Source organism: Rhinopithecus bieti, unplaced genomic scaffold (genome assembly GCF_001698545.2).
Source record: "Rhinopithecus bieti isolate Rb0 unplaced genomic scaffold, ASM169854v2 scaffold_1530, whole genome shotgun sequence".
Classification (NCBI taxonomy): Eukaryota; Metazoa; Chordata; class Mammalia; order Primates; family Cercopithecidae; genus Rhinopithecus; species Rhinopithecus bieti.
Genome location: NW_016803808.1, coordinates 1,423,620 through 1,448,309, shown reverse-complemented (window position 1 = coordinate 1,448,309; position 24,690 = coordinate 1,423,620). Strand labels below are relative to the sequence as shown.

The 24,690-nt window shown below is 46.1% G+C and overlaps 1 protein-coding gene across 2 annotated transcripts in view; it reads right to left on the bottom strand.

Moving 5' to 3' along the window:
* The window catches only part of ASAP2 (ArfGAP with SH3 domain, ankyrin repeat and PH domain 2), a 203,735-nt gene that overhangs the window by 55,631 nt on the left and 123,414 nt on the right, over nt 1–24,690 (bottom strand). For both annotated transcript variants that reach the window (XM_017853630.1, XM_017853639.1), the window contains exons 9-13: nt 20,372–20,447; nt 20,007–20,093; nt 10,883–10,986; nt 10,716–10,785; nt 4,178–4,265 (exon numbers count right to left, since the gene is read on the bottom strand). In XM_017853630.1, coding sequence (XP_017709119.1) covers nt 4,178–4,265; nt 10,716–10,785; nt 10,883–10,986; nt 20,007–20,093; nt 20,372–20,447 — 425 coding nt within the window. The remainder of the gene's footprint in view (nt 1–4,177; nt 4,266–10,715; nt 10,786–10,882; nt 10,987–20,006; nt 20,094–20,371; nt 20,448–24,690) is intronic.

Here is a 24,690-nt window from a genome sequence, read left to right as displayed (position 1 = left end):
GCAGTCTAAAACCAAAGCAAAAAATAAAATTAGATTTAATAAAGAAAAGCGGGGGCGGGGGGAATCCAGCTTTTGCAGATGGCAGAATGATGACAAGTACCGATTCTGTTCTTAGGGAAACACAACCAACATCTGTGCTCCTAAAAGTGAGTGGACACGTCACTTCTCTCTGGTGTTTACTCCTGAAAGCACATTGGTTCTCAGAACAACTCTTGGTAAGTGACTGGGTGAGGGCTGAAGCCTAGAGAGGCTAAGCTGCAAAAAACAAGCATAGCCAGCAGCAGAACTTGGTTCCTGGACTTCTGGCCCCATCACTTTCTACAACACCATGGCATCTTTCTCTCTCTCTCTTTTTTTTTTTTTTTTTTTTTTGAGACAGAGTCTCATTCTGTTGCCTGGGCTGGAGTGGAGTGGTGCAAACGTGCAGTGCACAGCTCGCTGCAGCCTTGATCTCCCAGGCTCAGGCTATCTTCCCACCTCAGCCTCCCAAAATACTGAGATTACAGGTGTGGGCCACTGCACCTGGCCAATTTCTGCATCCTGACGTGTAAAAACTGCAGAAGCAGGAGGCAAACCTCTGAGGAAAAACTTCAAGCAAGAATCCCCTCTACTACACTCTTTAAAGATGCTACAAATAAGCAGACAGCTTCTAGCAGCTTCAGCTGTGAGGGAGAAGAGCAGGAGGAGACTGAGGGGGCGATTGGAGCACTCAGGTGCTGGTGGCCAGCGAAGGGCAGCTTCCAGCCGGGGCTCTGGCTCTACTGGCCACTAGCCTGCCGTGTGGACCTGGAAGGTCACTTACTCCCTCTGGCTCCATCCTACTCAGGGGACTCACTTGGGTCACCTCAAAATTCTCCTATTCTTTCCATCCTGCCCAGGGTGCCAGTGGGGTTTGTGGATAATGGCTCCGGACTTGAATTTGCTACAAGTGGGGTCAGTCTGCAGGCAACGGATTGGCTGAGCTCCCAGAAAGGCTGGCCTTGCCACAGAACCATCCTCCTAGAAGAGCCCATGCCCATTTACATCTTTTTCTTTTTTTTAAAGTGACAAGGTCTCCCTCTGTTACCCAGGGTAGAGTGCAGTGGCACAATCACAGCTCACTGCAGCCTCAAATTCCTGGAGTCAAGTGATCCCCCTACCTCAGCCTCCCAAGTAGCACGGACTATAGGTGTGAGTCATTGCCCCCAGCCCCAATTCCACCTTCATGAGAATGGGAAGCCCCTGTTTAGGGGGAAGGACGATAAAGGAGCATCTTGTAGGAAATAACTGTAATCAGTCAGTCAGTCAATTGCTCTTCTGAGTTCTCTGGGCAGAGTCCAAGATGAACTAACCAGATGAGGAGGAGGAGGAGGAATGGGTGACCATGTGGTGCCTGGCAGACGCACACAGAAAATATCACCCTCACTGCCTCAATGCATGTGCCTCCACTTGACTTCCCCAACTGCCCAAATTTTTTTTTTTAGACAGTCTTGCTGTGTTGTGCAAGCTGCAGTGCAATGGCACGATCACAACTCATTGCAACCTCAACCTCCTGGGCTCAAGCGATCCTCCCATCTCAGCCCCCGAGTAGCTGGGACTAAAGGCACATGCCACCATACTCAGCTATCTTTAAATTTTTTGTAGGAGGTCTTGCTATGTTGCCGAGTCTGGTCTCAAACTCCTGGCCTCAAGCAATCCTCTCATCTTGGCCTCCCAAAGTGCTTGCATTACAGACGTGAGCCACTGCCTGGCCCCCCAAATATCTTGAGAGTTCAAAAGCATCTTGGTGATGCTTATCCCATAAGGCTGGTCAAGAAGCAGAGGCGGAATCTGAGAGGGGTGAAGACAGATGCTCCTGAATCAGCCAGAACCAGGCCCTGACCCCATGTCCCTCACGTTCTCAGGATATTCATCAAATGATGGCTTACACTGAAGCCAGGTTTACCATAATGACTCTCTGGGGTGTCTGGCCAGTTTTCAACCCAAACCTATGCAGCTCTGCACAAAGCATTTTCACTACAGATACTCATAGGGAAGGCACCTTTTGAAAACTCGCTGAGGATGAAGAATTTGCATGACTGGAATTCATTTTACCCACTGGAAGACAAGCAGGGAAGAAGGAGGGATAAGAGCTCTTTTCAAAGATAATAACGGACTCTCGCAAACTCATGACACTGCCCCCAATTGTGCTCAGCAAGCCTTTCTGGGCATCAGAGGCTAGAAGTCCTTCCTGAAGATGTCTAAGTGCATCAGGCTGCAGCAAAGACACTGGCAGGATCTTGGTAAATATCAGTTGGCCACAGAGCTTGTGTGTGGCCACATTCACAGAGGACCACGTTCCCACACACGTAAGAGCTACAGTAACTCACGCCCAGAAGGGAGGCATGCACACTTGCCATCTACCGATCCTCCCTGCTGCCTGCTGTGTTGTAAAAAGGTGTAGGCTGGAAATACATTGGAGCAAGTGCTTCTGCACATATGGCATCTAGCAGGGTCTCCCTGCGGGGCATGTTGGAGGGACCTGGGGCAGCTGAGGGAAGAAGTCCCTACACCCACCTCCAGGCGATCGGTTCACTATTATTGCTTATGAGTCAATGATGGGCATTTTAACGCAGAGCTTCTTGTGTGTTACTAGTTCAGAAAACGGAAAGGCCTAAAACCCTCTGAGTTAGCCCCAGCCACTGGCAGACATCAGATTACACCATCAGGTTTTCTGTGCAATGGCACGATCACAACTCATTGCAACCTCAACCTCCTGGTTGCAATTGAGGGTTTCTGAAACCCTTCAATTCAAGCCTTTTTTGCTAGCTAGACACAGGTAACCCAGCAGTGATCACTGTGTGAGTGTGTGTGTGTGTGTGTGTGTGTGTGTGTGTGTGTTAAGGCGTCAGGGTCTTGCTATGTTACCGAGGCTGGATGTCTGCTCCTGAGCTTGGGTGATCCTCCTACCTCAGCCTCCCAAGTAGCTGGGACTACGGGATCACACCACCACGCCTGGCTTGCAATCACATTTTAAACTCTGGCCAGTACTCAGCATTTTATAACATCTTGTATGAATGAAAGGCAAGTTTGATGAGAGTTTGTGGACTTTACTAGACTGAGTTAGGATGGGTGTTTGATGCAGGATAAAGTCCATTCTATTTTACAAACCAGTCTAGAGTCTGAAGAACAGAACAAACGGTACCGGAACCCTCTGCACACATCACAGTGCTCAACCCTCCCCAGAGATTGACACAGAGGGTATGAGAAGGGAAAAAAGGAGGGTAAGAGCAAGCCATTACGGCTAAGATGGAGTGCTAATCACCCGCAGTTTGCTGGGAATGCTAAATCACATAAAAGGTGACTTCCTAGCCCTCAATAATACAGGTCAACAGACATTTGAAAAGGCAGCCATCTCCCGCTCAGGGGTACTGAGGCACAGAGAACAGCACCGCCTCCCTACAGTACACAGTCCGGCGTGGTCCTCTGCAAATGTAACTCTTGCGCCCAAATCCCTAGACACTGCCTCTTCAAAGGGAAGACTGGCCCTTTCTTCCCCTAGACTGTAACCCTGCCACACAGAAATACCAAGGAAAAAAGGTTTATCTTATTTTCTTTTATGAGCCCTTCAATTCAGGGGGTGCTGAGTAAACATTCACCACAACGGATGGTTCCGTGGGGATTCTTTTGTGAACACCACAAAAAGGAAAAGCATAGAGAAGCAGAAAGACTAATCCTGTGGTGAGGAAGAAAAACAGTTTCAAACACTGAAGTTTCAAGGGCCCTGCTGAAGACCCTCATTTTAGTTTTAGAGCATTTCTAACATCACCCAAATTATGTAAGTTTTTGAAAACAGAATTGTCCTTCTTTTCTCTTTTTAAAGTGAAGGGGTTTTAGGCTTGCGGGCTTCTCTTATAGGATCTCCTTATTTAGGAACAGGAATGCTGAGGCTAAGAGCTCAGAGAGGCAGGTGATGATGTCTCAGGTCTACAGTGTCCCTGAGGAGCAGGGCCAGTCCTCAAAGTCAAACTCTCAACTAGAAAGGCTAGCAAGCCAGCAGTTACTAACGGAACACAAAGCATGCATATTGCTAGAAAAAAGGGTGTGTTTCTTCAAAAACCAATTCTTCAGAATGCAGTGTTTGAAATGTGAAGGACGCCACAGAAGAGAGCACAAGACAACGTTTCTCTGTGGTGCAGCATCTCAGAGGGAGCCTTACGTGAAATAAGGTCAAAGCACTTCTTCTCCTCAGGGTTGGTCTTCACCTGGCAGGTTAGCAGGTTGAGCTTTGCAGGAGGCCGGTTAGCCTGTTTAAAAGCAAAAAACAAATAAAAAGGTTGGGGTTGGGTGGAAGGAATGGAAAATCATACAGTATCAATCCTCACGAGATACAGCAAGAGCAAGCTCTTCACTAGTTCGCAAAGGTGGCCTTCAGAAGGCAGACTTGACAGAGGAAGTCATGACTGAGACAAATTACAGAGGCCCTTGAACTTCGTCTCCACAGAGGGCAACTGCCTCCCTGCAAGGGCACCTTGGTGGTCTACACAAACCCACCTGGACAAGGGGACAAGCGATGCCAGCTTTGAGGGTGCTGGCAGTGGGTGCCTTCAGATCAAGGTACTGCCATGGCTAAGCCCAAAACATTTGGTTCTGATTCCTACCGACAACACAGATGATGCGCCAGGTAACTTGGCCACCCAGTTCAATTTCTGGTGACCTTAAAAGCGTTTTTTCTTAGCAAAAACCTCACTTCCAGGGAAGGTAATTTCACAGCACAAAAATGGCAGAGGAATTATTTTCCTACTGTTTGAAGTGATGACAGATAATAGATTCACATTCCTAAATGCCAACCATCGCTGTCACTTAAGTTTCAACAAAATATACTTCATTTATATCTGTAACCCCCAAACCCTCTCCCGCATACATGACACCAAGCGATCACAACATACTTTCATCAGAGGTGTGTCAAAAATGGCTACTGTATTACAGTTTCAAAAAATAGATCATACTTAGTCCAAAAAAGCAAAGGACTGAGGGTAAGAAGATAATTTCAGAAACGAAAATTTCAAACAGCAGAATACCTCTTAGAAGTCTTGGAAGAATATCCAAATAGGAGTGGGCTTATCTTACCCACCCACCAAGCTGCTAAAGGAAAGATCAAATAAGAATGTCTTAAACTTTCATCGTTCTTGGGCCCCTCTTCCCTTGGCCACCGGTCGCTTCAAGATGAAAAAAACCTGGATTTGGGATTAATCCAGATACATACACATATGCATCTATGCCTGGACAGACCTGTGAAACCCTCAAGCACTTCCAGGCCCAGCAGCTTCCTTCCAGTGAGTCTACAGAGTTAGGGTGGGAGAGTTGAACCCATCCTTGCAGAGTGAAGGATTTGGGTTTAATAAATGTAAGTCTGAACTAGTGAAAGTCCAATAAACAGGGCTGTACTAGACTCTCCTGGTTCGTGGCTGTGTTGGTCTTATCTTCTACAGGTTAGTCAGATACTCTCCATACTCTGTAGATATCTCAGAGAATTCCTGGAGCGTCAGAAATCAGTATTAGAAGATACCAAGCTCTGCCTAATCTTGTAAATCTGGACACTTTCAAGTGAAAGCACCACTGACTGTGGATTGTGGCCAATCGGATTACCTAACTTATCCAGGAACCAACACACAAAATGATCTATTTCTAGAGACATGGGTTACAAACCATGCATGCAAGCAAGTACTTTAACACGGGTGTATACCCACCCATACGTAGCCTGTGTCTATTCTGTTACCTCCCTGTGATGACACAACTATACGTGGGCAAATTTTAGGGCTACTTCCAAATTGTGGGGTCTTAGATACATAATAAACGAGGTTTGTGCACTTTGATAAATACAGAAGCACCTTCATGGACAAAATGATGACTCTGAATAACAATAGCTACATGTACTCAGCTATTTTTATTATACACCTACACAAGGCAGGCACTGTTCTAAACATTTTTCATGAAATAATTCCTTTAATTTTCCTAACTGCCCTTTGAGGTCGGAACTACTCCAATTCTGTAGCTAAAGATACCGGCCCGGACAGACCAAATAATTTGGTTGAGGTTATACAGCTAGGGAGTGGGGAAGCTAGGATTCCAACAAGTCAGGCTGGCTCCAGGGCTCGGGGCTCAACTGCCACTCTCCCTGTTCTTGACTTGGGTATCCATGGAAGGCAGTCGCTTGCCTGGACTTATCTTTAAGAGCAGCAAAGAACCACAACTTAAATTACACCACTCATCCTCCCTCCCCACCTCCACCTTGTAGTCTTTCTTTTTCCCTGTGATATGGGGAAAGGTGTTCGTTCTTAACTACCATAAAAGATAGATTTCTCACTTCACAGCATATCACAAAATAGAGAAAAATATTCAGCGCCTTTATTTGAAGTAGGAATAATTATAATGACATAAATGTGCCTACATATTAAAAAATGACAACCATAAGAATGGCTCCACAAAACATACAAGCTGATCTTAAGCATTATCATCAGCAGTTGTTTTACATTAATAACTGTTTGCTATTCAGGTTAAATATTAAGTATACAGATTAAGTATTAGCTAACAGTAAAGCTATTAGACAAATTTATGGGAGAAAGTTCTATACATTAAAATCCTTCCCTGTTGCAATCTGGAAAAATACAGTGCCGCCTGGATGCAGTAGCTTACACCTATAATCCCAGAACTTTGGGAGGCTGAGGCAGGTGGATCACCTGAGGTCAGGAGTTCGAGACCAGCCTGACCAATATGGTAAAACCCCATCTCTACTAAAAATACAAAAATTAGCTGGGCATGGTGGCGTGTGCGTGTAGTCCCAGCTACTTGGGAGACTGAGGCAGGAGAACTGCTTGAACCCGGGAGGCAGAGGTTACAGTGAGCTGAGATCAGCCACTGCACTCCAGTCTGGGCATCACAGCGAGACTCCGTCTCAAAAAGAAACAAACAAACAAACAAAAAAGTGTCATCAGTTAACTGAGATATAGAACAGTTTCATCTAATTCACAAAATACCAGTATTTTCTTGAGAATTTAATTTAAGAAGCCCTAGTTTAGAAAACTCAGGAAGGAATGGTGAAAAAACAATGCGATAGCCTTAGAGTTTGCCACGCAGGCACAGATCATTAGTGATTCTCCATTTTAAACATGCCGTTCTATTTTTTTTCCAATTTGTCAGGCTTTTAGAAGGAAGATGTTTTCTTTCTTCACGACTGATCATCTTTTAAAAATTTTAGATTGTGCAAGAGCCGGTGGACATTCCTTCCAGTGTAACACAGTCTCCTGCCCTCAGTGGCGTGGCAATGCTGTGAGTCTGGCAAAGAGGATACCTAATTAGAGTTATTTTGTCCCAAGGATCACTTCTTCCTAGGGCCAGAAAACAGACTTGGCTAAGAGGGAAACTCAACTCGGGCTTTGACCGAATCTCCCGAATGCTATCCTCAATCCTCCAGGTATAACAACTTCATTTCCCGAAGGTTGCCAGCTTCCTGGGAAGGGTTTTCCTACCAGTGTAAATACACCCTGTGTGTTTTCATTTCTTAAAGACCTGCTTCACAGCTGTGTGCCAGGCTCTGCTCTTAGATTTCCACTTAATCAAGTCTTTGGAAATGTACCCTTTTTTGCTGACTGTACATGAGCACACTCAGGAGCTGCTGGCCAAACAGGTGAGCTGAACAAGAAATCAAGTCAAAACCAAACCAAACCAAAAGGGCGTCTCTCCATTCTCTTCCTTGGTATGGGCGAACTCACTTTCCCACGTGCAACCCCTCTGTAGATGCAGTCAATACAGAGGGGTCCTCTGGATTCTGACTTCCAGAGCACCCAGGGAAATAGGGAAAAGGTGAGAAAAGGTACACTCGGCCACTGAATGGAGCACTGGAAAACTACTTATTTTGCTGCATGGCAGCGAGGCAGTGAATCAAGACAACCCCACCTGCCACCCCCTGCAGGATGTAGGCAGCAATGGCTGCTAAAGGCAGGAGGAGACCTCTGGAAGTGGAGATTCCCTGGAGACGGGTTTCCCCTCCAAACACAAAGCACTTATTAAATATGCACGTTGTGTGACAAGCTGAGTTCTCAGCATCCCAGTGATGCCGGTTATAACCGTACTATCTGCCAAAAACTGGGGCAACCCATGCAAACTTAAAGACAGCTAAGCCTCCACGTCTTTTGAAAAGAAGTTCATGCTATGGAAGTGACTTGAAGTGAAGTTTATGCTGTCAGCAAAGGATTACCAGACCTGTTTTCCACCTGCCATTGAAAGAGTCACTACCTGGCTTAACCTGAGGCCTGGATCTAGGGGAACTCTCAATGAAGCAAATATGCCCCTTGACTTCAGAGCGGTAAAAGCATGAACTAGAACTTAGTTGTATGACAGTTTCTGCACTGAGGCAGTCAATCTGAGTTCAAACAAACAGCGAGTGGACACCAATTCGAAAGCAGACCACAGAACCACAGGTGTTGAGATCTGGAAGGTATTTAGAAGGGAGCCTAGTCTCATCTAATCTAACATTCCTAATATTAAAGACAGTGATGGCTGGATAAATTTGCTTCCCTTGGTCTACAGAACTCATACCCTCACATCCACGCATGTAAAGAATGTCTTTTTTGTTTTTTTGAGATGGAGTCTTGCTCTGTCTCCCAGGCTGGAGTGCAGTGGCGTGATACTGGCTCACTGCAAACTCCACCTCCTGGGTTCAAGCAGTTCTCCTGCCTCAGCCTTCCAAGTTGCTGGGATTACAGGTATGTACTACCATGCCTGGCTGATTTTTGTATTTTTAGTAAAGACAGGATTTCGCCATGTTGGCCAGGCTGATCTCGAACTCCTGACTTCAGGTGATCTGCCCACCTCAGCCTCCCAAAGTCCTAGGATTACAGGCATGAGCCACCGCACCTACCCAGAACATCCCGTTAAGATCCAAACTGCATGGCGCTGGGGGGTACGGTGGTGATTAAATGACCAGTGAAAGTTGGATTTTGAAAATAGAAAATGACCTTCATTTCCAAGTTCAGAGACACATTCAATCCCCTAGAACAGAGGTCGTCGAGAATCCCTATACTGGGTATATACCATTCCAGCTTCTCTCTCCCTTTCTAAAATGAAGTCGGCAAAAACAAAGGCACCCCCAGAGGAACACAATCCTTGCTGCTGTGACACGCTTCGACTGGGGTTTTACTCTATTCCCTTATTCATAAGAACCTCAGGGCCGTTTCTCTGGACCCCGCGTTGAGTGATGACATTTCTACAGGGGCCAGAAGAGCCCCTCTGAGCTCCTGCCCAGCTCTGCCTTCACCAGGGGACTGGAGGGACAAGGGGCAGGAAAGACGGTCACTACCATCCACTCACACGCCCAAGGCTGCTGGACTGCATGCACGAGTAGGCCTCTGCTTGGGGAATGGGAATGCAAACGACTCTCAGCACCTCACTAGCAACAAAAAGGCAACGACCTCAGCCTTGAGGCGTCACCAAAGCTGTCTACTGGTCCATGTGGTTTTCACCAGCTCTGGTCACGCCAGGTGAGGCAACAGTATGCATAATACTGCCACGGAAAGAACAGTGTGGTGTGCAGGGCTGTGTCTGTGATACAAGTTCCTGGCCTCTGAAAGCTAGATTGGTAAGGAACTTTATCCTGACTGGCTTTTCATATGCTCAACATAGAGGGCTCCGTTTTTTCTTGCATGGACTCTGATAAAGAGGATGATGGAAAGAGGCCTTAAGGTTGGGCACCGTATGTTAGATTTCGATAATAAAATTACTGAAATCTCTCTTCTCATGGATTTCTGGTCCCCAGAGTCCTGCCCATTTAAATGTTCTTCTCTTAATGGAAAAGGAGAACTCTTCCCAAGTGAGATGTTTGATTTCCAGAGACAGAGCGGGGGGAGCAGTTTGTTGTTGTGTGCTTTCTGGAGTCACAGGCTTCTCAGTAAAGACAACCTGGCTTATCAGTTACTCCTGACTCTGCTAGGGAGTGGAAGATAACAAGGACAAGGCTCCACTTGGCAAAAAAACAAAAAAAAAAGAAAGGAAGGAAGGAAGGAAGGAGGTAGGGAGGAGGCGAAGGAGGAGAGAGACGGGAAGGTAGGGAGGGAATGAGGGAGAGGGACGAAAGAAGGAAGGAAGGAAGGAAGGAAGGGAGCGGAAAGAAGAGGAAGGTAAGGACAGGAAGGAGGAGGAGAGGCGAGTGAGACAGAGAAGGCAAGGAAGGAAGTAAGGAAGGCAAGGAAGGAAGGAAGGAAGGAAGGAAGGAAGGAAGGGAAGAAGGCAAGGGAGGGAAAAGAAGGAAGGAAGGAAGAAGGAGGGAAGGAGGGAGGGAGGGAGAGGCGCGAGGGAGGGAAGGGAAGGAAGGAACGCAAGGAAGGAAGGAAGGAAGGAAGGAAGGATAGGAAGGAAGGAAAGAAAGGAGGAAGGAAGGAAGAAGGAAAGAAAGGAAGGGAAGGAAGGAAGAAGGAGGGAGGGAAGGGGAAGGAAGGAAGAAGGGAAAGGAAAGGAAGGAAGGAAGAGGAAGGAAGGAAGGAAGGAAGGAAGGAAGGAAGGGAGGAAAAAGAATAAACAGGCTGCAGGTGCACCAAATCAAGATGGAGGCCAACAAGCATTTCTGACAGGGAAATTCTTCAAGACGCATCCTTAATACCATAACACACGGAGAACAACTCCTGCCCTCTAACTTCAGAAAGTCCTCCAACACCAACCTCATCTAATACAGCAGACACCATGGATTAAAAGAGAATACTTACGGTACCATGGGATATGGTCAGAAAACCATTTTTAACTGAACATTTCCTTTTCTGCCACACTTTTCGGATCCTTGTGGATAAGTGGGAGAAACAATAAGAGTTTAGACATTTTGGACACATGAGATAACGAACGTACATTTAAACTCTAGCAACACCCCCTCACGTACCCGTCGCTCTTCTTGTAGAGGCTGCCGTTCCGCTCGGTCCCATGTTCCTTGTTTCCCTGAGGCTGATGTAAGCTATAAGCTGTGCTCTGACGCATTTGGGAGTCCTAAAAAATGAAGAGTGTTTTTAATCTTGTCCAGGTCCCAATTTTTAGAAAAGCAGTACACAAAGGAAACTTATGCCTAATAAGCTTTTTTTTTTTTTTTTTAAACAACAAAAACAACAACAAAAAAAATTGGAGAAATTTCCCCTTCTCAACACAGCAAAAAAGGAGACATCAGATTCCTCTCTAGGAACTGATAAATGTCATCTATCAGGCTGGAGAAGGAAATGTCAGGAAACCAATATCCCAAACTGGCTGAAGGAACGAGCCCTGGGAGTTTCCAGGTTTTATTTCATTATGAGCCTTAACCCCCTGACAATGACATGAGGCTCCCACTACGGCCAGAGTAGCCCTTAAGGAGGGAGGTGATGCAGTGAGTGGAAAGGCAGGGGTTTCCAAGCAAAACAACAAAACCAGCTTTCTGTCCCTTACTACAGAACCATCACATAAGCTCTCTGCCTCAGTTTCCTTCTTGGGCAATAAGAAAAGAATACCCAGTAAGGTCAATAAACAGTTAAGGCCTCAGTAGGATCACACACGTGAATATCAACAAGTACTACACAAATCCTCACTTCCTCACCCCATCAATCTTAAGTAAGGGGGGGTCTGACCCTGACAAAGGGGAGCTTAATCACAGACAAGCCATCCACATCGTCAGCTGAGAATCTGATTGAACCTACCACAACTGGGAATCGCCAGCCCAGCAGCTTCTTAGGGCAAGCGAGGACTAGCAATGAACACCCAGGGCCCAAGTCCAGTGTCTGGCATCCAACAGGTGCTCAACTGGTGTTTAACAAATGATATCAGGCTGGGCACAATGGCTCATGCCTGTAATCCCAACACTTGGGGAGACCAAGGTGGGTGGATGGCTCAAGCCCAGGAGTTCAAGACCAGCTTAGGCAACATAGCAAGACCTCGTTTCTACAAAAAATACAAAAGTTAGCTAGGCATGGTGGCAGGCGCTTGTAGTCCCAGCTACACGGGAGGCTGAAACAGGAGGACTGCTTGAGCCTGGGAGATCAAGGTTGCAAAGAGTCCTGACAGCACCACTGAACTCCAACCTCGGTGACAGAGCGAGACCTTGTCTCAAAACAACAAAAACCAAACAAAACAAACAGTATCAGACACTGTTTGTTTTGTAGGAGTGGCCACCAGTGCCAGTGCAGGAAATACTATTTCCTGAGACTTAAAGGAAATGAGAGGGGAGCAAAATGTGAACAACGTGTTCACAGGTCAACCAGGAAAGGGCTGAGGTCTGCCCGTGGGTGTTTAATGAGAACTCCTATCCAGTTCATTCCATAATGGGAGAAACAGGGACACAATGAAAGTAAGTGGTTTGCTCCAGGCGCAGAGCTCCTTAAAGCAAGAGCAGAGAGTGGAATGGAATCCTGCCTTCCACTCTGAGGCTCCTTCCATTACACCGTCTTCTCTTCCCAGAGAACAGCCTCAGAGTCTAGGGCCATTCTCATCATTGCCACTGAGCAGCTCACCATCCTTGGAGAACAAAGCACATCCCCAAACGATGAAAGAACTAACGCAGGAAAATCAGTGTGATAGAAGCTGAGAAGAAGAGCACTCAAGAACCGAAGAGTCAATGGGAGAAAAGCACAGGAAAAAGTGAGTTTTAAACATGAAGGCAAGAAATGGCAGCGAATCAGGGGAGGATCTTCAAGACAAAGTGGACAGAACACAGAAGACATGGGGAGGCCATGTGGTCAGCAACCAGGGAAGCTGGACCAATACTGCATCTAGGCAGTAAGGCCCGGGGGTGGACAAGACGGGCTAGAGTCAGAGTTTCAACTGCATCTCAAGGCACAGGCAACCTCTTGGATTTCTGACAGTTTGAAAAAAGATTCTGATGCACAAAACTGTTTAATTTTAATGAAGTCCAGTTTACCTACTGTTTATTTCATCACTTGTACTGTAAGGGTGCTATCTAAGAAACTATTGCCTAGTCCAAGGCCATGAAGATTTATCTTTACAAAATCTCTTCCAAGAGCTTTATAGTCTTAGCTCTTACATTTAGGTCTTTGACTCGTGTTGAGTTAATTTTGATTATGGTGTGAGGTAAGGGACCAAGTTCCTTCTTTGCTTGTGGCTCTCCAGCTGCCCCAGCACAATTTGTTGAAAAGACTACTCTTTCTCCATTGTCTTGGCACCCTTGTTGAAAATAAACTGTCTCTAAATGTAAGGATTTATTTCTGGACTCTCAGTTCTATTTCACTGGTCTATATGTCTCTCCTTATGCCAGTACCATACTGTCTTGATTATTACAGCTTTGTGGTAAGTTCTGAAATCGGGAAGTGCAAGTCCTCCAACTTTGTTCTTCTTTTTCAAGACTGTTTCGGCGATTCCGGGTCCTTTGCATTTCCACATGAACTTCAGGATCAGCTTGTCAATTTCTACACAAAGGCAGCTGGGATTTCTGATGGGGACTGCACCGACTGTGTAGATCAATTAGGGGAGTACTGTCATCGTCACAATATGAGTAAGTCTTCCACCCCATGCACATGAGTGTCTAGTACTGACTTTTTAAACTCTGCCAAAGAAGAAAAACCAAAAAACTCCACGTGAGCAATCAGTAACGTGCTGAGGCACTCTCCATTACTGAACTGACAACCGACTCTGAAACAAGCAGAGCCCAGGAGGGGAGAAATGAACTCATTTCCACAGAAAGTTCACACAGCACTTGTGCCTCTGGATAAACTAGGGCACACGCACACTGATGAGATGAGGATGGTCCCAGTTTCCACATTTTCTCAGAAGGGCAGAACATTGGCACCAAAATTTAGAGCAAATCCATCCTTCAACGTTGCTGGGAACAACGGTGTGGAAGGAATGTGGAGAAATATTGCTCACCTGTACAGCGTCTCTGTGAAAGACTAAAAATAAACCTGTCAGGAGACTCAACTGCACAACCAAGAAATATGTCTATTGATTTGGGGAGAAAAAAAGCCCTGCACAAAGTAAGTGGTGAAATCATGTGACAATACTGCTAACACTGTTCGTGCCGCGCATGTTAATCAGAGCCATTTTCAGGTCTCATGAACAGGATAAGGGACATTCTTCTCAACAGAATCAGACCCTATGCCAGAAGGTGACAAAGAAATCACCCTGTTTTATTCTTTTCTTTAGACCAATTAAAGCATGCAGCAAGTCTGAACTAAGCTAGCCTATAAAACTTCACATTTGTAAAAAAGAGGAATAGAATCTGTTTAACATAAAATTGAACTGTTTTAGCATGAATTATTTCAGCATCCTCCAGGTGACTCTGAGACGACCCGGTAACAATAGCCTTTGTTGGCCTGTACAAAACGCCCGACCAAGTGAAGGCCTGACAGAGGAAACTGGCCCTTTCACATGACCAAGGTTTTGATTTTCAGAATACTATTCAAGGGAAAAGAATCTCTCCTCCTGGAGAGAAGAAGAACATAAGAAGTAAGAGAGGCCAGGGTGGTCCATGTTGCCCCAATTCCTAGAGACTCCAAAGCACTCTCCACTTTCCTAAGAGAGACAAAGACAACCTAAACTCGACTGACAAAGCCTCAACGTGCAGGGACTGTGTGCCTGAGTATGCAGGGTAAGCAGGCACTTGGTGGAACCTCAAAAGGCTTTCATGAAATTCTATCAGTGTCCAATATCCTCTGTCCTGTGGCACCCAGACAAGTTCTCAGAGCTCAGGCATCATCCTTGATTTTAACTTTTCTGTTGCCCTGTGAAGTATTAGCCATTGGGTCTGGCCAACATAGAATCTGCCCAGATGACCAGTAGACTTAGTATCTGAAATCTCCAGGAATGGAAGTCAAAGGCGGATGCTGCCTGCAGTACAAATCTCATAGAGGTTTACAAATAGTTTAAGAATCCTTGAGCTGTCTAAGACTCTAGGATAGCTTAAAAACTGACATTTTGCCCACTTCTCAGAAAGTCAGTGTCCAGAGAATTCCTGTGATTGACAAGTTTGTCAAGGAGTAACTTCTGGAAGCTTAAAATTTCTCTGCCCAGGAGGGCTGTGATGTCCAATTCATTCCCCATCTTCTGAAGATATGACAGGTGTGTCCACCCACATGGGCACAACAGGGAGCTGGAGGCCTTGCTGAGCCAATCACTGAGCCATGGTCTAAGAACAGTGCTTTCAAATATCATTACCACCTATTCTCCATTATTTAAGGGTAAAAGACTCCAGAGAACCAGTTTGACGTGGAATAGATCAGGGTCAGATCCTGGCTTTGATGCCGCTGTGTGAGCCCGGTAAGGGCACTCATTCTCTTTTTCTCACAGAATAAAGTTGTGGACATGGCTGGTCGGGCGCGGTGGCTCACGCCTGTAATCCCAGCACTTTGGGAGGCTGAGGTGGGCAGATCACGAGGTCAGGAGTTCAAGATCAGCCAGGCCAACATGGTGAAACTCCGTCTCTACTAAAACTACAAATATTAGCCGAGCATGGTGGCGCGCCTGTAATCCCAGCTAATTGGGAGACTGAGGCGGAAGAATCGCTTGAACCTGGGAGGCAGAGGTTACAGTGAGCGAAGATCGCACCACTGCACTCCAGTCTGGGCAACAGACGGAGACTCTGTCTCAAACAAACAAAAAGTTGCAGACATGGGCAAACATTGCCTACCCTGTAAAGTGGTTTGTAAGGATCGTTGGCCACACTTGTAAAGTGCCTGGAAAACCTGAAAAATGAGGTAAACAGGAAATGCCCTGCAATGGACAGGAGGAGGTCCCTTCTCCCCAAGTGTGAGGGGACCGTGGAATATGGTGCAGGCTGGACACAGAGAGGTGGGTGAGAGGCAGGTGAAGCTCTTCTGCTCTGCTATACAGCTACCCAGGCAACCCCGTCATAGGCAGAAGCTGTCCTCTCTACCAGCCCCACCTGCTGGGACTCTTGCTTGCTAATTCCTGCCAGGTCCCAGGTTTTTTTTTGTTTTTTGTTTGTTTGTTTGTTTTTTGAGATGGGGTCTTGTTCTGTGGCCCAGGCTGGAGTGCAATGGTGTGATCTTGGCTCACTGCAACCTCCACCTCCCAGGTTCAAGGGATCCTCTCACCTCAGCCTCCCGAGAAGCTGGGACTACAGGTGCATGCCACCACAACTGGCCAATTTTTTTATTTCTTTGTAGAGATGGAATCTCACTATGTTGGTCAGGATGGTCTTGAACTCCTGGACTCAAGCAATCCACCTGCCTTGGCCTCCCAAAGTGCTGGGATTACAGCTGTGAGCCACCATGCCTGGCCTGCTAACTCCTAATCATCCTTCAAAGCCCCATCCCAGCCTCTGGGAAGTCATCCCCGATGGCACTTGCCCAGCCTGCACTGGGCAGACACTGCTTCCTGGAGCTGATGTCCACGAGTGCTCTCATCACACTGCGCCCCAATTGCTTCTCTGTCCCCACCCCCAGAGGATGAGTCCCTGAAGAGGTGAGAACTGGATCGTCTTGTTCTGTTGTGTCTGTGGAGCGCTGGCTTAGAGTAACAGTGGAGGAAAGGGTAGCTGGATGTGTGAATCAACAATGAATCCTCCGCTGAGGCTGACATGGAGGCCAGAGCCAGGCTACCTAGCAGCTCGGCAGGAGAGGCAGGCAGGTGGTCACTGACAGAGATCTCTGATGAAGGCCAGATTTGGGCATGTAAGATACACAAACCCAGAGGCAGAAGAAAATTATGGCGTGGTGAACCTTGGCTGCCTGGGTGGCACAAACTGTTCTACCACATCCTACTAGACAGGATGCTCGAAAAACAGGGAGCAAAGATGACAGAGAGAGAAAGAATGAGCAGGCGGTGGAGAGAGAGAGAGAGAGAGAGAGAGAGAGAGAGAGAGAGAGAGAGACAGACAGAGAGACAGAGAGACAGAGAGACAGAGACATCGACCAACCATACTTGAAATCTGCGGAGGAGAAAACCATGCAGAGGAGAAAACCATGCTGGTTTCAGCACTCAGACCTCTGAGACCACATCCCAGAGCCTGATCCTCCCCATAGAAGCGCATAAGTCTGGGTTCTCCATATCAAACAGCAGAGAGCCTGCACACCAGTGATGAGGCTTTGGAACTCCGCCAGCACCCCAGCAGGGTCCGTCCTGGCAGAACTCCATCGGATAGACGACGTGGGATGGGAAAGGCAGGAGGCGAGGCTGATGGGGAGAGAGCCCAAGCAAAGATGAGCAGTGCCAATGGGTTTAACTCTGTAGATAGGATCTTCTCCAAAAATTGAACACTGTGGTGCAGAGACCAGTCCTCATTGTATAATATTGCCCTATGGGTGGTCACTGCACAATTTTTCAACTTTTCTCCAAGTATGAAAACCTTCACAAAGAAAAACAATGGAAATACCAATTGTATTCTCCTTACAGAGAGCAGAAAATATCAAGAACAAAACATGAATGGCCAGTGATTGCGAAGTGTGAGGTCACCAGGACCAGAATGGCACAGGCTCCACACCAAAACAAAGCTGCACGGTCACAAAGAAACAGCAGCCTGAAGCTACCACACTGGAATGGCCACTCTTCATTCCTTCAATAACTGATGCATGGTATTTACAGGAAGAGAATGAGGAGCACTGGCTTCTACCAACGATCAACACAGTTTCTTGGGGCATGTTACTTAATTTCTATGAACTGTGATTACACAGGCAGGGTTAGAATTTCTGTAACACTGAATAAAAATCCTCTAACACCTTCAGTTGTCTAAGCCACAGAAGAAAATCCAACCAAAGGAGTAACAGCCTAAACAATAATGACCAAATGATCAATTCTTATTGTAAATCTGAGGTACACAAAATGGAACCCCCATCATGAAAATCATTTTAAACCAGAAAATGTAGCATATTCACATCTGCTTATTACGTGCAACTGTGTTCAAAGACTGTCCAACTTGCTGAATACCATTACCTAAAAGCAATGCAGAGTATGATACACAGAAAACACAACACCCCCACAACTAGGAGATTGTTGAGTTAGGTCTTGACAAAGAGCCAACTGGGCAGACAGCCAAAGATGAATAGTAAAGGAGGTTCATTTGATCCCTCTGTGCAATCGGGGCAGATGGGCTGGTCAACAAAAAACAACAAACTATAAAGAACTTCTGGTCTGTGCTGGTAAATTTGTTATACTTCCCTGCAAAGCTGTAAATAACCAGCTCTCTCACAACAGCCCATTTTCCCAAACCTCCTAATTCTGCACAGCCAAAGCAAACACAGCCTTTGCACTGTGCCCAGAGGGCTATTTGGCCCCAGCTGCTGCTCTGCCTTATTTTAAACCTGAGCTTTGCTTCATGGGTTGGATCCTCCTTCTTAGACAAAGGCAGTTCTCCATCATTTCCAACGGCGCGCTGGGGAGCAGCCACCTTGGACGGCATTCTGGCTCCCGCCCTCACACTACCTCCCCTTCATTACAACTAGGCCACTATTTTCTCCTTACGCCAAGTTCTTTTTTCTTTTAGTGCTTATATCCCATGTTTGGGAATATCAAAGCGTCAGAGCCTACATTCTCTAGACAAGGAGGAAGTCACCGTGTTGTAGGTCATTTCTAGCACTAAATATAACCTTGCTCTGCCAATGTCTCACTTAGTTGACCCATGTTTACCAAAATTCTACTAAATGAGCGCTGCGGCACTACAGTGCAATGGAAGAATGGCTCAGAAGGCAGAGTGGCATCCTCAGGCTGCTCGAGGTCCGGCTGGAGAAAAGGCACCTGTGCACTTAAGGCACAGCCAACACTCAAAAAGAGGAAGAGGCTGTGATTCAAATGGGGCTTTTAAACAGGACGTGCTCTGTGAACTCAGATCACTGTGGGCTGGGGTGATCAGAGGCAGCGCTCCAGAGGTGGGGCTTCAGAGGGACTAGAAAGATGTGTAGCATTCAGCCAGTCAGGGGAGAGAAAAGGAGGGAGGGAGGGACCTGCTTCATCTTCACAAAGGAACAGCAGCAAAAGTGTAAACTGTAAACCCAGAAAATATCCACTTTCCTAATATTTGTGCAAACTCTCCAGCCTTTAATAAAATCTACAACAATGAAAGGTGAGGGGTTAAAATAAAAAATGCTACTAGCCACTAATATATAAAAGGAATATATATATGTATATATACACACACACACACATATATGTATATATGTTCATGAATAAAACATGCAAAATTCTGCAATTTATTAAAATACTGAACTACTTACTCTCCTAGACTTCGGTCACAAAAGGTAAATGCATTTGGAAGAAAAACAACAATATTCAGTTATAGTACAAGAACTTACAATAAAATAGAGCTCACCAAACTGCCTACAGGGAACTTCATGCTCTGTCAAGTAGTTTAGCAATTCCTCTAAAATCACTAGATATACGTTTAGACACATTCCTTTTATTGACAAGGAAATGGATTTATACTAAATTCACATTATGATACCCACATTGTAGTGAAAATATAGTAAAATTATCTTTAAAACTTTTTAATGGTTTTTTTAAAACAAGTCCCCACAACACAAAATTGTCCCTGCTGACGTGTTAGCACAGAGAGATGTCATTACAGAAAGAGGAGAAGTAAGAGAACTAAGGATTTCTGTCTGTCACTATGGAGGCAGCTGTAAGAAAAGCTCATGCCTCATATCGTACAGAACACAACCTCAGGGATGGCAGAGCCCCAGCTGGTCTCCTGCTACATGCCTAGGCCCCAAGGGGCAGAGTCCATGTATGTCAGGGTAGGGAAACGACAGAGGGCCAGGTACAGGATAAATAGCACAAAGGACACATGGTCTCTGTGACGAAGCCACCAAGAGCTCCTTATCTAGCAACTGACAGAGCACAAGGTTTACACACCACCATTAAGGCCATGCATGTAGTAAATGCTTCCTCCTGAAATAAACGTATTTTAAAAGAGGGTTTTATAGAACTAAATTGCAAGAATACATGAAATGTTTTACTGCTGCCTGACACAGCCCGAGCGAACTGTGAGCTCCTAGAAGACATGAACTTCATGTTTTTCAGGCCCAAAGCCTCCAAGAACGGGGCTAAAACTGTAATCTTTCAAAATTAAATCCCCTCACCTCTTTCTGTTCAACCTGCAATGCAGATTTCAAAATATCTCGAAGCTGTATCAACTGCCTTCTTTCTTCATCCTGGGCCTGTTTGATCTTTAAAAACACACACACAACAGAACAAATCAGAAAATTAAGACTGAGGTACAGTGAAACATTGGCGCTCATGGGGCCATTTCCACACAAAGCAACAACTGCCTCCCTCGCTAGTCAAACCTTCCCTCCCACCATGACAGAGGACAGGCGTGGGAACGCCACACTCCACGTGGGCGGCACAGCATGAAAACACAGGATTACACAGAAGCAACATTTAGATGAAAATGTCTGTTGCAGTAAGACGATTTTAACATCGCAGTGGGAGGGAAGCTACTCACCGTGTGAAGATCTGTAGACAGCGTTTCAATGGAAGGTTTGAGGCTTTCCACGGCTTTGAGTCCATCCTGAAAAAAACTAGCAGGAAAAAGAGGAAACAGAGATGACACTTCACACAGGAAAAAATAATTTTGTCAGACAGATTAAAAAACTTCTTTAAAGTGACTGAAGTCATTATGTAACTCCTGGGGGAAAAGACTGTATGAACAGAACCTTAAAATATCAGGCAAACCAAGAATAAAATGATCCTCAAAATTAGCAGGAGCAAATAGAAAAGGAATTGCAATACGCTTAAGTATTTAAGATTTTTCTCAACCCATATAAAATGAGGCCTTGATTTTCAGTTTATAACGGGAGAGCGTTCTGCTGACAAATAGCAGCAAGGGCTTTGATTGATTTCTTCTGAGCATCCAAACAGAAGCATATGAGGCTAGAAAGGCCATGGGGCACAAGTGGAAGACACTAAAGAATGTGCCGCAACATGCGACCGCTACATGGAAAAGAGAAGGAACGCAGAGGCTGGGTGTGGCAGCTCAAGCGTATAATCCCAGGGTGAGGGATTCGGGGAGGCCGAGGCGGGAGGATCACTTGAGACCAGGAGTTCAAGACCAGCTGGTCAACATAGCGAAACCCCTAAAAGTACTCTATTAAAAAAACACACACACAAAATATACAAAAATACAAAAAGCTACTACTCGGGAGGCTGAGGCACAAGAATTGCTTGAATCCAGGAGGCGGAAGTTGCAGTGAGCCGAGATCGCACCACTGCATTCTAGCCTGGTGACAGAGTGAGACTGCCTCCAAAAAAAAAAAAAAAAAAAGACAGACAGACAGAAAGAAAAAGAGAGGGAGAGAGAGCAAGAATGCAGAAAAGAACCAAGCAGCTTTGATGGCTACACTCTGTATCTGTGGGGTAGGAAACCGCAGATGGAGAACCTGATATTTGTATCAAGAGGAATTTTTTTTTTTTTTTTTTAAGGCTGAGAACTCAATGCCATGAGGTCACCTATAACAAGTGATTCAGGAAATGCAACAGAGGCTGGACTAGTTTTTCCGCTGCAGTCATGGGCTGGTGTTCAGTGCCGCCTCTGGAGGGTGCTGTGTGTAACCCTTTTGAGAGGAATGAAGAAAGGGCATTTCCATGAGCTAAGGAGAAAGTTCTAACCCATAACAAGGTCTCCAGGGCCCATGTAATGTGGCCCCTGTCTGCAGCTCCAGTCTCAAACCACACCATTCCACCCACTTTGTTTACTCAGTTCCAGACACACCGGCCTTTTCTCCCTTCCTCCGTGGCCACCAAGTTCTCCTGCCCCCAGGCCCTCTGCACTCCGTTTCTTCTCTCTAAAGGTTTCTCCTAAGGTGTGTCTGCTTCGCCTGGCTGATTCCCACTCATTCTTCAAGTTTTAGGTGAAACATACCCTGGTTAGCCAGGCCTTCCATAATCCCCTACAAGTTATTCCCCTATAAGAGGCCTTCTTATACTTTCTCAGGACATTTTGTATTTTTCTTCAAAACACTTGTTGCAACTGCAATTATGTATTCACTAGTGTGATTGTTTAAAACAGAATTCCCTCATTAGATCTGAAGTTCTAGGAGGCACAAAGCACCCGCAAAGTCTGGCATATTTCAAGCACATGCCATTTATTGAATGAATAAATAACTTAATGAAGGATGGACTGTCACCAACTTTAGCCAGTTTATTGGATAACAAGGAGACTATCTTTAAAAAGTGATCTGGGTTTCGTACGTATCATGTGAAATGATGTTTACTTCTTTTAAACTCAGCAGTAGCTCTGTGGGCGTTTCCCAGACCAAGTGCATGACACACAAAAGGCGCTGTGAAAACACTGCAGCGTGATGTTTAATGCAGCAACTCCAAGGAGGAAGGAGAGGGACACACAGGCCGTGGGGCACGAACACTGACCTGTGTTTATTAGGAGTCACAGAGGTCAGGCTGCTAGAATGTTCTCATTCATCGTTAGATAGACACATAATTCTTTATGTTATACTCTTGTTCCTGTATTTTAACAGGTTTTTTTCTGAATACAGAGTATGTTTCTGAGCTCATCTAATTCTTGTATTTTATTTACGTGTTTTTCTTTATGTAACTATTTTCTTCATCACTTCAAATTCTTGTGAAATAGGTAGGAGGACAGAGATTTCTAAGACCTAAGATAAGGAACAGGAAAAATATTACAGGTGATAAATGCAAAACCACCCAGGGAGAGGGAGCAGGTGTACAGCTCCAAGAACCTTTGCGACCTGGCAATTCTCCCTACAGTGAGACGGAGGGAGGGAGAGAGAGAGGGAGGGAGAAGGGGAGAGAGAGGGAGGGGGAGAGAGAGGGAGAGGGAGAGAGAGGGAGGGAGGGAGAGAGAGAGGGAGAGAGAGAGGGAGGAAGGGAGGGAGGAAGGGAGAGAGGGAGGGGGGAAGAGAGAGAGAGAGAGAGTGTGAGAGTGAGAGAGAGCGCGCATGAGCATCAGCCCTGTAGCGGAATCAAGTGCTCAGAGACTTCTCGTCAGGACAGTTTCCAGCATGACATTGAATGGTGTACTTGGAATAACAATATGAATTTGGATTTAGATTTAGAATTCATCTTTGTAATAGCCCAGCCAACCTTCACCATCCACCTACCTGGAAAATCTCCTCCCTCTGATTTTTCAAAGGGCTGACCTTCCCCTTCCCGTACCCTCCTTGAGGCATGTCTTGGCACCCAGACACCCCTTCAAAGTGCACTCAGCCCTGGCGTCAGGAGAAGCTTCAAGAAAAGGAACACTATTCCCTCTCCGCTGGCTGCTGTCACTATGACAGTCCTAAGTACATAGCCCCAGCAAATTTTCTTGAGCCCATTAACACTTTTCCAAGCTTCACAGAACTTTTCCCATCAACATTACCCAATCAAATTTTGTTGTCTCTTAAACATTTTCTAGCCTGCCTCGCCAGGCTAGAAGGGGTGTATTTCTAGCCTTTAAAATACGCCCACTTAGAGGCAATCATCAAACCCACCAAGCAGAGTAGCCCCTTTCATCTCTGGGCCCCACACACTGCGCTGGGGCCCCTCCTGCAGCCTTCACGCTACCACATTCCATTGCCGTGTCTGCTGACGAGGTCTGCCTATGACACCCGCTGCTCCCTCCTCTGCGAGCTTCTGCAGCATCCGGGGCTGAGGCTCATCTTGACCATGCACCCCAAGTTCACTGAGCAACAGCTGGTCACAGTGGTTTCCAGCAGGTATTGGCTTAAAGAACAAGTCAATTCAACACTCATCACCTTTCAAACCATGGCTGTCTTTTTTTTTTTGAGACAGAGTCTCGCTCTGTCGCCCAGGCTGGAGTGCAGTGGCATGATCTCAGCTCACTGCAACCTCCGCCTCCTGGGTTCAAGCAATTCTCTAGCCTCAGTCTCCCGAATAGCTGGGACTACAAGTGTGCACTACCGCATCTGGCTAATTTTTGTATTTTTAGTAGAGACCAGATTTCACCACGTTGGCCGGGTTGTTCTGGAACTCCTGACCTCAGGTGATCCACCCCCACTGGCCTCCGGAAGCGCTGGGATTTCAGGCATGAGTCACCGTGCCTGGCCAAACCATGGCTGTCTTTGTTTTCTAATGTTATAATGCCCTACTTCGATTCCGCTAGAGTACAGGATCTGCAACGCTCAGAGGCAAAGGCTAGTAAGACAAGTTTTCAAGATATTCCAGGAATGAGGTTGAGATGAAAATGCCTTCCTTAAATGAAATAAAAATAAAAGAACATGAAGTATTCTTTAAGAACACTTAAAGTGAAAAGAAAAAAATGAAGAAAAAGCAAAGTAACGCATATCTAAGTAGTTCCAAGGGTCAACAGCCAAACCTGAGCCCTGGAATCTAGTTTATACAGTGGCCTCTTCACCCTGGTGGAGCACAGCAGCGCGCAGAGGCCCATGTCTGCCCAGCAGGGCACAGTATCCACCAGGCAAAGCCATGCCTTTGGGGACGAGAAGCGGAGACTGGGCGTGTGTGATGGGGGAATGAGAGGAGCCCCCACACATGGAAACACGCACGGCTGTAAGCTCTTCTCGAACTCTGCAGCTGAGTTGCTCGGGCTCCACGTTGTATCCTCCAGAACGTGAATTAAGAAAGTCAAAGCTGCTTGACTGATTTGAAGAGCAGGCAGCGTACACACTCTCTCTCATATCCAAAAAGGAAGTAATGGAAGATTCATATTTTTAAAGGTTACTGAGCTCATGTCCATAAAAGGCCAACGACTTCACTTTTCCACAAGTGGTCTGTTGCTACCCAACTGACTGGTTTGGGCAAAATAAAGGGAGGGGAAAAAAGGAA